This window comes from Pteropus medius, unplaced genomic scaffold, assembly GCF_902729225.1.
Source record: "Pteropus medius unplaced genomic scaffold, Ma_sr-lr_union100, whole genome shotgun sequence".
NCBI lineage: Eukaryota > Metazoa > Chordata > Mammalia > Chiroptera > Pteropodidae > Pteropus > Pteropus medius.
The window spans coordinates 163,782-179,727 of NW_024346285.1; the positions used below are offsets into that span (position 1 = coordinate 163,782).

General features: G+C 50.2%; 1 protein-coding gene across 1 annotated transcript in view; it reads left to right on the forward strand.

Moving 5' to 3' along the window:
* The window catches only part of LOC120613099 (NUT family member 2G-like), a 30,968-nt gene extending 28,403 nt beyond the window's left edge, over nt 1-2,565 (forward strand). The window contains exons 5-7 of the mRNA XM_039875723.1: nt 462-745; nt 1,067-1,183; nt 1,528-2,565. Coding sequence (XP_039731657.1) covers nt 462-745; nt 1,067-1,183; nt 1,528-2,526 — 1,400 coding nt within the window. The 3' untranslated portion in view covers nt 2,527-2,565. The remainder of the gene's footprint in view (nt 1-461; nt 746-1,066; nt 1,184-1,527) is intronic.
* The last annotated feature ends 13,381 nt before the right edge of the window (nt 2,566-15,946 follow it).

Below are 15,946 nucleotides of genomic sequence, written 5' to 3' on the forward strand. Positions count from 1 at the left end.
GGCACCGTGTTCCCTCAGGAGCCCATGGCCAAAGGCCATGGACTCAGGGCAGGCCACTGTCCCCACACGGATCTTTTCCTTCAAGGGGGCGCTGTCTTTCCACCACAACAGCCATGGGAGCTGAGGTCTCAGCCGCCCTTTGTCACCATAGGGTCTGGACCCAGTTAAGTTTCATTATCCTTCTCCCACCTTCCTGTCAAAGGACCCAATGTAAAGTCTGCCGAGGAGCAGGCTGGATGGGGGCCCTTCGGAGAATCGGTGGCTCCACGCTTCTTTCCATGTGACTCCCTTCGATGCTCCCCTCCGACCTCTCCCCTCCCACGGTCACAGGGCTTCACAGGGCTTCGGGTGGTCCTGAGCCGGCCGCACCCATGCCAATGTCTCACAAACACTGCTCTCAGCATCGCACACTCGGGAGGTGGAAGCCGGAGCCCCTCATGCTCCCTCCTCCTCTCGCCCAGCCTCAGTGTGCACTGCCAGGAAGGCCGTCCCCGGGGCGCAGCCTGCCCGTCCGAAGCCACACAGACGCCAGAGACCTCGGGAGACCAAGGCGCCAAAGGAGATCCCCGCGGAGGCTGTGAGAGAGTACATGGACATCATGGACGGGCTGGTGGGGCCGGCCCACTCCGCCTCGGGGGAAGAGGACAGAAAGGCGCCGCAGCAGGAAGAGGACGGGGACTACCTGGACCAGGGTCTCCTGAGCTACATCGACGAGCTGTGTTCCCAGGAAGACTTCGTCACCAAGGTGGGCTGGCTCAGAGCTCCAGGGTCTGGAAGGTTCCAGGGAGTGGCACTCTAGCACCCGGACCTGGGTTCTGCCCAGGCCAATGGGGTCAAGTTCTGTTCTTTGTTCCTGAGTTGGGGGCATGAGTGTGAGTGTGTGGGAGTGTGTGTGTGTGTGTGTGTGTGTGTGTGTGTGTGTGTACTGGTGACCGTGGCAGTCTAAAACACTCACCTCTTGCACGAGGATGTGGCGGGTCTTTGCTTTGCCCCTTTTCCCCCAGGTCCTGCTGACTCACAGGTTACACCCTACCCAGGATGCTCACAGTTTCTTCCTCTGTCTCAGGTGGAGGCAATCATTCACCCCCGATTCCTGGAACAATTGCTTTCCTCAGAAACACAACTGGATCCCTTAGCCCTAGCTGAGGAGTTGGAGCAGGAGGAAGCACTCACTCCTGGCCAGGTGAGCCAAGGGAGGGAGGAAACCCCATAGACCGGGGAGGGGGTGTGTGAGGACCCCCAGGTGAGCCCGGGTGGGATGGGGAGCCAGGTAGAACAGGGGAAGGAGGGCCTCCAGGGAGATCGGGGGTGGGGAACCTCAGGTGCACCAAGGGAGGGAGAGACCCTGGGAGGGGGCTGGTCAGGTGAACCGTGAGAGGGAGCCCCAGGTAAACCAGGGCACGGAGGGCCCCAGGCAGGGGCGCACGTGCCTCTGTCCACCCCTCCCCTGCCTGTAGGGCCAGCTCCGGGGTGGGTGCAGTGCAGGACGACAGGAAGGGCAGGACTGTAGGAAGGAGAGGATGATAGGAAGGAAGGGACGGGGAGCCCAGCAGGGGACGGGAGGGGCAGCAAGCTGTGACTACAGCACAGGATGATGGCAGGAGAGCCACAGGCCTGTGTTGGGGTTCGAGTCACGAGTCACAGGGGCATCACCTACCCTCCTCTCTCCGATGCCACTCCTCGTCCCTCCCCCCACCACGTGTGCAGAGCAGTCACTGGCCCCCTCCTCCCTCCCAGCTGGTAGAGAAACGATTCCTGGCCTTGAGGGAGGAAGAGGGTGTGCAGGCCCCACCGAGCCACGGTGCACCACGACTGGACTCACGATCTCCTGAGTCCGAGGCCGGCCGAGTTGCTCAGAGTCATGACCACGGCCCCCAGCAGGGGGTCAGCGACAAAGCCAGCCCTCCAGAGATTGACTTCAAGGACCCTCAAAGGCCCCGTCCAGCAGAGGCCCACCTGTCCAGGCCCAAAGCCTTTGCTGTCTCTTCAGGACATCGGGAGTCCCCACCACTCCGGGCTCCACAGCGCCGCTCTGCTCCCCATGGTCACGGGCGCACTTCCTCTGGCCTGGGCCCCAGGGACGCTTCCATTCCCAGAGAGACCGCTCCTTTCAGGAAGACTCGCGGGCCAGCAGATTGGTCCAGTGAGGAGGAGGAGGAGCTGCCCAGCCTGTCCTTCCTCTTGGACTCTCAGAAGAGCCTGCTGCCCTGGGGGTTCTCCCTGAGTCCTGTCTCTGCCTCTGGCCTTGTCTTCCCTGGAAGTCGGGGGTCCTGGGGAGCTCCCCAGTCCCCGTCCCCTCAGAGAATAGGCCTCAGCCGAGCCGCCCCTCCAGTTGCCAAGTCTAGGAAGCGCGCTCTGGGTGGAGGCCCGGCCCCTGCTGGGAAGAGTCCCCTCTCGGGGGCCGACCTTGGGGTCTCTGGGAGGCCAGCTTTGGCTCTGGGGCTGGTTCGCTCCTCACAGCCTCAAAAGAGAAAGTGTGGCCCGTTGCTCTCAGGGAGGAGGAGAAAGCGGCACTGCAGCCCGTAGGGCCCATTGGGGTGTCCTCCTGGTGCCCCCAGGGGGCCATACTAGATGTGACTTGGCTGTCCCCCGCGGGAGCCAGGGGCTCCTCCTCATCCTGGGGTTGGTCATGGCGGTACTACTGACGTGGGAGGCAGGAAGGGAGGGCGGGTCGGTCAGGGTAAGGTTGGGTCTGGTGGGGGCTTGGGCGGGGGGTTGGGGGTGGGAGGCTGGGGGGATAGGGGGTAGGAGCAGCACCTTTGGGGCATTGTGTGTAAATTACAAATAAAGATGATTTTGCTAGAAAACGCTCTGAGGGCCGCTGTCTCCGTATTCGGGTCTGCGCTGCTCTATGGAGAGGGGCTCGGAGGGGAAGGAAGGATGTGGAAGGTCACGGACCTATGGATACGCAGGTTACCCTCTAGTTCCTCCATCCAGGTTGACGGGGACTCCTCCAGACTGCTCCTGGGTGCACAGGGCTCTCTTGACCCCAGGGACCATTCCCATCACTGAAGCTCCCAAGGCCAGGCTGGGTGAGGTGCCTCCTGGGTCCTCTCCCATCTTCATCTGCACTCTGAAACCTCTAGGGGCGGGGAGCTGCTTTGGAGTCTTTCAGCCCTCTGGACCATTAACCAGTTTTCTAGAATGGACTGGAGTCAGCCCTTGTCTTCAGGGAGCTTCTCTCTGCCTCCCGGAAGCGGTCAGACAACAGGGCTATCCTCAGCTCTTCCAGGGATTCCTGTGTGGGTGGCATGACCAGAGAGGAAAAGGCTTGGCCTCGGGGGACACGCTCTCTGCCTCTGTGCATCCTCGCAAGGGAAGCATCCTCCAGTCTCAGTGGGATGACTGAATATGGAGGGCGGTGGAGACGGTGAGGATGGAACAAGGGGGAATGGGCTGAGCAGAGAGTGATGGGGCACCTCTTAAAAGCCTGCAGGCGGGAAGTGACGGTGGGGAGGCTACCAAGTCCCTTGCCAAATATCTGTGTGACAGCCGTGCCCAACTGAGGGAGGAAGACCGTCTGCTATGGCCTGAGGGACTGGACTCAGGGTCCACGGGTCTCGAGGAACCACACAGCTCCTGTCCCCTCTCTCCCTACCTTGGCTGGGCTCCTGTGTGACTAGATGATGACACAGATTAGTATTCACGTGTAAGACAGTCTACTAAACCAACTGCGAGCAAGCTTCACAAGCGCAGCACAACCAGCAGGGTCCATGGGAGGGGACCGAGGCGTGTGCGCCCTGGGGCTGTGAGTGCCTGGGAACCAGGCTGAGTGGAGGGGAGGCCTCGGTTGCCCTGTGGTGGGCACTGGTACAGGCCGCACGCTCAGAGCAGGGGACCCGAACCCTGGCTGTCAGAGTGAGACGACCAGGTGGTGAGGGGCAGGAGCTGCGCCAGGGAAGGAGACCCATCTCCTGCCTCGTCCTGGCCCCAGCCGTATGCTCTGATTCTGCGTGGAGTCGTGCCCTGGACCTGACTCCCCTCTTCTCTTGGCCTACGCCTCCTCTCCAGTCCGGGTTCTAACTTCTGATTCCTCATCTGGCCCAGGTGGGGTCTAGATAGGCTGAGTCTCCCCAGGTGTGACCCCGGCTCCGCCCAGCACGCCAGGCTGTGGCCCCGGCTGGTGGTACAGCGGCAGCGATGGAATGGGGATAGAGCCGCCCAGGTACACAGGGGGCCTGGCCCAGTACTGGCCCCCTCAAAGAGTTTGATGTGAATGGACTCATGTCGGGGCCCCCTGCTGTCTCCCATGGAATCGCAGGTCAGCCCACAGGTCCTCCTCTACCACCTTCCCCCATCCCGTGCCACGGGCAGCACCTCCTGGGCCCTTTGTGAAGGCGACTTCTCATCGTGGCCATGCTTTCCCCAGCTGCTGCCTCGCTCCCTATCCAGCTGGGCCTCGACACAGAGAAGCGGGCTCAGAAGTAGTGCCAGACTCAGACTGCATCGTCAGACTGGTCCAGAAGCTGGCGGCCCTTGTGGTTGAGCATCTCCGTGTCCTGTCTAGGGTGGTGCTTGTGGCAGGTACTGGCTGCAAGTGTGGTGAGTGACGGGGGGGAGCCTGGACCCTTCGTTCACTGGTTCACCTTAGTCCTGCAACTCCTCTGCTTTTGGGGTCTTTGTGAAAAAACAGGGTAACACGTCCCCCTCTCACGTTGTTAGTAACACTGAGTGAGTCGTGTTTGAAGGCAGCGTACTTGGTCTTCCCCCGTGTGTGCCGGGCCCTCAGGCTAGGATGGGGGTCATCATCATCGGGTTCACACCTGGTGCTCGGATGTCTCCGCTTCTGTCCTCACTCGCCTGGCGCTTTCTGCCCCTGGAGTCCTTGTTTGCATGAGGAGGCATTCCCAGGAAGAGGCAGAACCTGTGCTGTCCCCACCCCTGAGTCCTGTGAACCCTGAATCTTCCCCCGGAACCTGCACAGCGAGGCCGACCGAGGTCCATCGCTGTCCCAACCAAGTCTGAGTCCGACTTCATAGCCCACATGGAATCTCGTAGAGGTTTGCACATTAGTCTTTGGAAAATTCTAGGGTAAGTCCCAATGGGAAGAAAAAGAAAGAAATGTTTCAAATGTTCATTGCAGCCGACCTTCTTTGAAACGGAGAAACAAACTTGACATCATGCTTTGCAAGGACGGTGCATAAGGTAGGAATCAGGAAGGAGTTACTGTAAGTGACTGAAGCAGAATCTGTGAACACGGCGATGTAATCCCGTCAAAGCTCCAAAGAAATGGTGACGCTCATACAGAGAAGTGGAGCTGGCCCCTATGGGTTTGCTGCTCTTCTGTGCTCCACTTCCTTTAGCCTCCTGGGTCTCCACAGAGAGCCTGGGAGTGAGTCGCGTCTCACCCATTTTTCTGTGAGGAGAGTGGGCTCAGGGAGCTCAGGGGTCCAAGTGCCGGCCGCACAGCAGGAACTGGGACCGCCCGGTTGGCACCATGCCATGTCGACTCCAGAGCCCTCCTCCTTCACCACGGGAATAAACCTCCTCGAAGAAGCCATGGGATCCTGCGGAAACCGCAGTGATACAGGAGCAAGACCTGTCAGCATCCTCATGGTTCCAAAGTGGTGGTAACGCACATTCTTTGTCATGGTGGGTTGGGATTGAATTTCCTGGATGTTCGGCTTCTTTTCGTGTGTCTGTTGGCCATTAGCGTATCTTCTTTGGAGCAAGACATATTCATTCACTACCCATTTTTAGTTGGTTGATTTGTCTTTCATTGTTGAGTTGTAAGAGCTCTTTATGTATTCTAGGTGAAAGTGTCTTTCCAGACGTACGATTTGCAAAAGTAGTCTCCCATTCTGTGAGTTGTCAATGACTTTCTTGATAGTGTCCTATCAAGGAGAAAAGGAAAAAAGCCTTTACTTCTGATGAAGCCCAATTTATTTATTTTTTCTTGCGTTGCTTTCGTTTTTGGTGTCGTATCTAAAATTCTGTCGACAATCCCATGTCATGAAAATGTATGCCTATGATTCTTCCTTTAAAAAAAAAAAAGCATCCGTACCATCTTTAAGTCTACCGCTTGATAGCGTTAAGTATATTTTCATTGATGTGCGACAGATCTTCAGGAATTTTTCATCTGTCAACTCCGAAACTCTATACACTTTAGACACTAATTCTTTCTCCTCCTCCCCCAGGCTTGACTACTACCTTTCTACTTTCTGTTTCAATGACTTTGACTACTTTAGATACTTCATGTGAGTGGAATCGTATAGTGTTTGCCCTTTTGCGACTGGCCTATTTCACTTAGCGTAGTGTCCTAGAGGCTCATCCATGTTGTAGCATGTGACACGGCTTGCTTCCTTTCAAGGGTCAGAATATTCCATTGTATGTATAGATCACATTTTCTTTATCCAGTCATCTGTCGATGCACATTTGGGTTTCTCTTGGCGGTTGGCAATAATGCTGCAATGATGCGATGTACAAATATCTCCTTGAGATCCTACTTTGAATTCTTTTGGATACATATCCAGAAGTGGGTTGTTATATCTTGAAAAATTTTTTGAGGACGTTCCATGTCGTTAACCTCAAGGGCCGCACCATTTTACATTCCTACCAACAGTTGGAAAAGAACCACTGTCAGGAGCTAAAACTTGATATATTAGATGTTATTTACTTTTTGAGTTACTTATGACTTTTTATCGTATGGGCATATTAAAAATAATTTACCACTTCTCTTGTTGGCGAACTTCCATAAATTACAATGTAACAGGCAATCGGTTCTAGATACAGTGCTTTTCCTTACACGGCTCTGAAAAAGTATTCTATCTAATAAGCCTTTTGTTGTTGCTATCAAAAATTATGCCATCATTTTTATAAGCCTTTCACTGCAGGTGATTGTCTTCCTTGCTAATTGTTTTTAAGATTGTCTTTTGAGTGCTACAGTTTCGAGAGGTGTGATTATTTGACGGTTAAATTTTCTTTTTCTATCCTCCACATGCTCTCTTTTGCTTCATTAACTGGTAACACACATTCTTCATCAACTCCGAAACAGAATAATATCTTCTCAAGGCCGCTTTTCCTCGTCCTCTCTTGTCTCTACTGCTAGAGCTCCAAACATATGTATATTATACCATCTCATTATGTAGTCTCTGGCTCCTATAACAAAATACCGTAGACTAGGTGGTTTAAACAACAGACATTTATGTCTCACCGTTCCGGAGGCTGGAAGTCCATGATCAAGGTGCCCGCAGACCCTATTTCTATAAACTCCTCTCTCATATTTTCTGACTCTTTCTTTTCTGTGCTACATCGTACCTAACTCTTCGCAACCATCTTCCATGTTAGCGATTTCCTTTTTATCACACTCTGATCTACTCTTTTTCCCATTCACTTCGATATACGGATTTGTGGTGTTTGTATGTTCCATTTCATCAAACATGATCGAAACTATGCAAGTTCAGTGGTCAAGAGTTAACAAATAAGTTTTACTGCTTCATCCAAAACATCCTGAACTGAAACTGGCACTTTTACGGCAAGAGTATGATAGTGAATACGGTTCCTAGTTGAAAAGTTTGGTGCCACTCCTTGATCTGGGTTACGGTGCCAGCATTTCTGCCACCATTGCTTTTGCCCCATCGGTGTATCTGTCCACACAATTGTTTCAGGATGACTCATGGGATTCAAAAAAGTGAATCAACACTTTTAATATTTCAACACCGTTTTTTTTGTTGTTGTTTTGTTGTTGTTGTTGTTGTTGTGTGCGACCAAGCATATAGATCTTTGACGTTTACTTGGCACAAATGCACGGAAAACAGCGAGCCCAGCCATTTTTTTTTTTTGGTTGATCCGTTGATTTATGAGACAAAAGTGCTGGTCAGTTGTCAACTCCGTTTCCCATTTGTATCTTTAATTGTGTAATTGGAAAGCGGCAGTTGACCACTTTCATCCCGTGGTCAACTCCCATTGCCAACTGTACAAAGGCTTCGTTAGTCCCTCCCACAGGTGTGTGAACCATAACATGAACAGCGACGCTTTTGAATGGAGATGGAGCTGCTGTGCCAGAGGAACTGCCTCGCATGTCTTTTACCTCAAATCTTGGAGTGTCAAAGAAAGGGTAAAATAACTTTTTCTTTCCCAAAATAACTTTTGAGCTGGGCCTCAGCAAACTTGTTTCGCAAAGGACGATTTGCAAAGATAACAAGAAAGCAGTTATTATGACTACTGGACTGAAATTTTTTAAATGTTGTTTAGAATGAACATCACTATATTACGCTATCTGCACCAACAGAAATGCCTTCCTCCTACTGATGTAATCGTTCCCCTTCCCCTTCCTATAATTACCCACTGCCATTGTCTCCTAATGGGAACACTGTTAGGGCTCCCGCCCGAATCAGTGCTTTCCTGAGTAGCAATTCTTATTGGTCTCGAGAAAATGCTATTGCCCTCACTTTGAAAGGCCTTTTTATTTTGTTATTTTTTATTTTTTTATCTTTTGGTTAGCAGGTGCAACACTATAATATATCCTGTGACGCGCTTAACAGATTCCTCCTTTTTAGTTTGAAGAGCTATCAGAAACAATTTTTATTTTTTGCCCTTTAAAGGACTCATACATCTATGTTTACAATATTCAATTCCTCTCTCTATAAACGTGAAATGATTGGACTGAAAATTATGCTGCACGTTCACTGGCATGTAATCCCTGTTCGATTTGCCTGTGGCACGAGCTACAATGAGGCTAATCATTGGTACCTACAAAGCCCTGGGGATCCGCTTCGTCCGCTCTCAGGAGGGAATCGCGGTAAGGTGTACCTGATAGCCTGTGTGATGTCTGGGCCCCTGGGGACAGGTGAGAGCTTTCAGGTGAGTGCAGTGGGGAGTCTCAAAGACTCTTGGTCTAGAGGAGGCAACAGAGTCAGGTTGACTTTTCCACTCTTGACTCCTTTCATGTGCGAATCTCCCAGATTCATTTAGCCTGATTAGAGGGAGGGAGGAAATGTCAGCGGCTGGACAGGTGGTTCTCCAGGAAGAGGCGTCGGGGAGCAACACCCCGTCTCGGCAACCAGTCGTGCACTGAACAGCCTAGATGAATCGGGTCCTTGTCCAGAAGTCCACGGACCCCTAGGCGAGATGTGCAAAATTTGGGATCTGGGGAATGGGCTCAGAAATTTAGCAAAGAGTTGGGGGTGTCCTACCCCCAGCTACTTAAGAGCTTGTTATATGGCACGAGACAGCCGAGCCTTGGGTCACGTTCTGAACAGCTGTCCTGTGCATGGCCCATACGAGCAGCAAGCCTTCTGAGGCATGACTCAGCGCTGGCCCCGCTCCACCCTGAGGCTCCTGCACTGGGAAACATGAGTGCGTGGCCAGGCCAGCTGATTCCCCAGGACAATTGTCAGTGCTCAGTGCCTGGCCCGCCTGATTCAGGTTCTGGATCGTCCAGTCACCACGTACTGTCGCGTTTCCCGGAATGAGTGGGCTAACGATCCAGACACAAACGTTGAGTCTGGGCCTGCTGTGCCCTTGAGAAGACATGACCTGTCACATGGCCCGTGAGCAGTGGTCACATGGGGCCGGCCACCTGTCCTCAAGACCTCGCATTGCCCCTCTGTGAGGCAGGTGGTTGTGACGGCAAGAGCTCTGGGGTCTTGTGATCCCACAGCAAACACTGGATCCTGACTGACCCCACGGAGGTGGAGGAGGACGTGGGCTCATGTGACGGGTTTTTCCGTCAGGCACCGGCTTTCTTGAGTTTCTGCCTCGGCCCCTGACACTGGGCGCTGCTCTCAGGAGTCAGCCTCTCTGTTGCAGTTGCCTCACCAGGGGGAAGCGCTGTGTTTTACCTGTTGACCTATATACACCCTGGAGTGGGTGACCACAGTCTGGCTTGGCACACACTGGGGAATCCTACACGTGTAATCCAGGACTGAGGTTTGCTAGGCGTTGGACCCCAGAAAGATAGGTGGATGCTGATGGGCCTGAGGGACCGATGCTGCAGCCCCGCGACAGGTGGGTTCCCCTGGAAGAGGCTACCCATGGTCCTCTTTGGCCCCTGAACCCCACAGAGGTGCCGACACGTGCCCCTTGCAGGCCACGGGCTCTGTGCACATGGGCTCCTCGCTCTCCCTGAGAGTAGCTGGTCATCCCTCACTGAGAGGCCTCTGCTCAGAACGGGGCACAGAGCTGACCTGCTCCTGGCACATGTGTTCTTCCCTGGGCTTCACCCCTGTAGTTGACCTGCATTCCTGTCTCCTGTCTGGCGGCCTGTTCTTCTCCTCCCAGACACCGGAGGGGGCGCCAGGCCCGGGTCGAATATGGCATTTCATCAGGCTCCATGGTGTCAACCTCACCAGCCCACTGGCGTTGACCTCCAGGAGCCCTTCGAGAGAGCAAGACCAAGGACTTTAAGGAGACTGGCTAACGTCAAAGAACATGGGCTATAAGTTGAGGAATTTCTAGTGACCTCCAATCCCTTAAGAGAAGAAAATAGAAATGGGGGAATCGAAAGTTGCAAAGAACAACATCAAGCGATAACAGTTGAAGTGGATGGCGCATTCACGGAGTCAGGGAAACGACCGTGGTCCACAGGTGTGCAGAGAAGGTGTCTCACCCCGGGGAGGGGGTGGGGAGGCACGGCCACGGCTCCTCTGAGACCCAGGCAGGTGCTGGGCACCTTCATACGTAATGTTCGTCGAGGCAGAGCTTGGCTAGTGACACCAGGGAAAGGCCATTGTGGTGAAGGTGATGACCGCCCGTCTCCACCGCCCTCAACACTTGCTGGGGGCACAGACACTGAGACTCTGGGCCCCCTGGGTTGGGTTCTCCTCACAAAACGTCATGTTCTCCAGGGTCTTTTTTCAAATCACAGACTGTGTAATTTAACAGACAACTTGGATAAATGTGCATCTATGTGGCTTTCTTCGAAGGGACTTGTTAAGCGGTGGTTGGGGAGAGATGTATCCCCGGGAGGATTCGGGCCCTCTAACTTGCAGGGGACCTTTTTGTCAGACAGGGGCAATTCTGCTGGTAATGTATCAGGAAGCTGGTTACTGTCCTCGGCACCGCCGTCATCCCTCGCATGGCAGGGATACGAGGAACTGAAGCCAGGGGCAGAGGACACCCTCACCGACAGCACAGAGCCATCATCCGCTGCCTCCTCATCTCCACTGTCCACACAGACACCGAGGGTGACGTCGTCCTGCTTCACAGAAGGCACTGGTAGCACACCGACTGTCCGAGGAGTCTCAAGCACCGACTTTTCACTACTCAGCAGCACCATGGAGAAATAGAGGATCATCCAAGGATGTCACTAGACAGTTTGTTTTAGGGCAAACTTGCTTCTTCTGCAATATGTGCTCCTTAGTTAGTTGGGGTTAGGATGTCCTTTCTTTTATACAATGATGTTTACAGTGTTTAAAAACTAAAAGATTGGCAACCCTATGTAAAATGGTGCTCCTTTTCTGAGTGGGGAGATCAAGGGGGAGTGAGGAAAAGTTGATTCTTGACGTGGTGAGAGGGCGAGGTTAACTTGTCCAGAACCGCTTCCCTGCAGGCCGGACTCCCTACAGGCTTCGTGGACACTGCCCATAGCCAGGGCTTGAGACTGCCAAAGCCGGTGAGCGCTGCCCCGCAATGGGGCTGTGGTCCCCGGAGCAGTACCTGCCGCAAACCCAAGCTCAGAATCAGCCCCGACCAGCAGGGAAGAGGCTGGTGATCCCCTCAGCCCGAGTGCTTGTCTGATGGAGTAGGGCCTGCGAGTCACCGTGCTCTTTCCAGTGCCTGCCCACGCAGGACCTGGGCTCCTCTGATAGTGCAGCATGAAACAGCAGAGCCCGAGGTTCGCGCCCCTCTCCTGGACCCTGGGCCCCCACCGGATCCCTGTCGCTGGCCCAGAGAGCGAGAGGCAGTCGGGACTCTCAAATTTCCCACTGTCCCTGTCTCTGTGAACTTCCCCTGATAAACAAACCTCCAGGAACTCGGGGTTCATGTTGTCAGGGCATCCCCTTACGGTCATTCTACATACAAGTGCGAAAGACTGAGAATGACCCTGTGAAATTAATAGTTGAAAAGTTCACTCCAATGATATTTGAAGAACCTATATGAAGTAACTAAACAAACGTAAATGCATTTTCCTCTACTGTGTCCAAAGTTCAACCCTTACATTCACTATAGAAAAATGAGAATGAGAAGGAGAAAGCTTCCAGACATGTGAAAGTTAAGATGCATACTTCTAAACAAATTGTGGTCAAAGAGAAATGTCAAGGAAAAGTTTTTTAAATGATAATTCTCCTCAAATCGATTTCTGCGTTCAACGCAGTCCCTATCACAACCTCGGCAGACATTTTTGGGGGCAGAAACTGATAAGCAGATCGTAAAATGTATTTGGAAATGCAAAAACTTAAAATAGCCCAGAAAAAAAATATAAATCCAATGGCTTTCATTATCTGATTTCAAAATTTACTACAGTGTATCTCAATCTAGACAGTGGGATTCCGGCACAAAGGTAAGCTTGTATTATACATCGATGGCACAGAATTGGGGGTTCAGAAATAAAACCTTACTTTTTACTATCGACTGATTTTAACAAATTTCCCATAAAAATTCAGTGGGGTGGAGGAGGAGAATGATGGAAGTCGAGTCTTTTTTTCTAACCAAGAAATGGTGCTAGGTCAAATGGATACCCACGGGCAAAACAAAAACAAACCAACAAAAGATTTACATCGCATCACACAAAAAAGAACTTAAAATTGATCACAGACCTAAGTATAAAACCAATCCTTAGAATTCCTCAAAAAAAAAAAATACAGGAGAAAATCTTATGACCCTTTAGTTATGACATCAAAAGGGCAATTTATACCAGGACAAATGGATCAATTGGACATCATCAAAATTAGAAAGTTTTGCTCTTCAACACCCACTGTTAAAAAAACCGGAAGACAAGCCACAGACTTGGAAAAAATACTTGCAAGTCGCACATCTGGTAAAGAAGCTATATCCAGAATACGATACAGCTTAACAAAAAGACAAAAAGCACACTTTTCAAATAGGCAAAAGGTTCGAACAGACATTTCGCTAAAGAAGATATTGAGTGGCCGTTAAGCAAATCAACACATAGTCAACGTCCTTCGTCATTACCAAAATGCAAATGAAAACGACAACGAGATAACACTTCACACTCCATAGAATGCCTATAATAAAAAAGGCAATTCCAAGTGTTGGCAATCCTGAGGAAAAAGTGAAAACGCCATACACTGGGCTGGAATGCAGAATGATACAGACCCTCTGGAAAGCAGTTTGGCAGTTTATCAAACGTCACAGGTAAACTTGCCAGCGGTTTCATTCCTGGGAAGCTACCCAAGAGAGGTGAAAACACATATCCACACAGAGACTTGCACAGGACTATTCACAGTAGGATTGTTCATAATAGCCCCAAACTGTAAACCATCCAAATGCCCATCAATGGGTAATCAAAATGTGGTACAACCATACATTGGGATAAAAAGGAACTACATGTTGGTATGTGCCACTGCGTGGATGAACTTCAAAAACATTCTGCTAAGTAAAAGAAGCCAGACTTGAAAGATTACCTATTGTGTGATTCCATTTACAGGAAACTCCCGGAAAACAGAAATTTAGAGAAACGTAAAGCAGATCAGTCATTATCTAGAGTGGGGATGGGAGCAGAGAGTAATGCAAGTTTGATGATTGCTGCACAACACTAAAAATCAGATGAAAGTCATGAATTGTCCCTTGTAACGAGGGAATTTATGAGGATACATAAATTATATCTCAAGAAACCTTTATAAAAAGTTAATAAGAAATCTTATATTTAGTGTTCTATGGTTTAAGTTTACCACATGTCGTTTTGGGTCTCATACTGGCTCCTTTTTCTTATCTGGCTCTTTTCTATGTTTTGGTATGTAATTATGTTCTACACGCTTCCTTCACGGCATCGGCCGTCGCCTCCAGCCCTAAAGTACTCTAACCTATAGCTCCAACCCAGATACACTTCTCAAATTCCAAACCGGTACTTCTAAGTGTCTATTGGACAAATCCAGCTCAATATTCCACGGATAGCTCAACCTGAAGTCATGTACTACGGTCCTCATTGCCTTCACCTCACCTTCACCCTCGATCCTGTCGTCGCTTTTACGAAATTGATGAATTCTTCTTCCAGTCTCTGTACTGAAATAGAAATTCTTCCTCACACTCGCACAATTTTACCAAACCCTAAATGTTTTTAAAAATTTATTGAAGCTCAAGTTCTTAACCAATAGGTAAGGCTGTGGTTCTTAGGTTTCTGCTTTCATCAATAACAGTAGTAGTTATTAAATTGATATTTTTAGTGTATACATGTGCAGTGCTATTTCCATTTCCCTCTTATCCCTACACTCGGCGGTGAATGAAACATTTCCTGGTAGTCCGGAGTTTACAGTCCAGTGATGAAGACAAACGCGTAAGAAAATGAACGTGAAGCGAGAGATAGCATCTTACCTCCGGTACAAGAAATCCAGGACATTACCTCCTGGAGCAGACAATAGGAAACACGTCTTTGAAATCTGGATGCTTCCCTCACTCTATAGAGAAATCGCAGATTGACCAATCTCTAGAAATGTTTACAATTTGGTGGTTGAAAATGACATGTTTTGACTTTCATTTTCTGGATAACTAATTAGATCCACCTTTTTTTTTCCTGTTCGTGGGTTTTTCAATTTCCTCTTTCATGATTTACCTTTGTGTACCCTTTTCCATTTTTCCATGCATAGTCTACTGTCTTTTCTCATTAATTCTTAAGAGCGCTGATTACTCTGCGGTCCAGGCCATACCCCCACCTGGTCAAAGGCCAGGCAAAGTTGCGGTCAGGACCAAGTACAGGGCAGAGTCAAGGCCTGGGTCAGGGGTGGTTCATAGCTAGGTATGAGTGTGTTTGGGCCAGTCTAGGGGTTGGGTGGTCAGAATGGTTAGGAATTGCCAGGCTGTGGTAACGAAAATTTGAAGAGAGCAGAGACTGTTTTTTTTTGGTTTAATGAAAGATGACAGCTTTATAACATAAAATTGATAGGTGAAGCAACAAGTACTGATGTAGAATCTGAATGTTCCTCACCTGAGGGGCGGGAGAGAGATGGGGTGATAGTCAGTTGGTGGACCAGTCAAAACACACACAGCATTTCTTAACTATGTTCGCCACTTTATATGGCTGCAGTTCGTAGCATCCCAAAACAACATAGCAACTTCAAAGATCACTATTACAAATCATCATAACAAATATGATAATAATAATAAAGTTTGAAATACAATGAGAATTACCAAAATGTGGCACAGAGACACGAAGTGAGCATTGCCATTAGAAAATGGCACCAATAGCCTTGCTTAACACAGGGTTGCCACAAACCTTCAATTAATAAAAAAAAAAAAATTCAATATCTTTGAAGCACAATAAAGGGCAGCACAATAAAATGTATATACCTGTGCTGCTTCACAGGTAATGCAAGTAGCTTACAAGGAGCATTCCTAATTCCTTCATCTTGTTCCTTATAATATTCTTGTAATTTATTTCACTTTTCCATAAGCTATAGTCACTGAATACATTGTTATTATTATTATTTTAAACAAATTGCTATTTGTTAGATCGATTAAGAAGGTTCAAAGGGCACTATGGATGCCCAGCAGACAGGCATAAAACAGGTGCTGGCCCTGAGATCCATGGGCATGGCCTTTGTAGGAGAAGGCAGGTGGAAGACCAGGATGAAGGGAGGTCTAGGGTAACATCCACATGAGGACTCAGGGGCTATATCCTTTGCTCCGCCTCTGTGTGCAGCTGACCCTCGGAGAAGTATGGGCCAGGCCAGCCAGCCAGCGGGTTGATACCACTGGCTGTGGACTGGGAACCAAGAAACCTGCATTTACCTTCTAGCAGGAGGGCAGGTAGCCAAGCTTTCTTTCTTCGCCTCAGCAGCCCACTGGGCAGTAATGAAAACAGCTGTCCAGGAGACTGTCCCATAGGCCA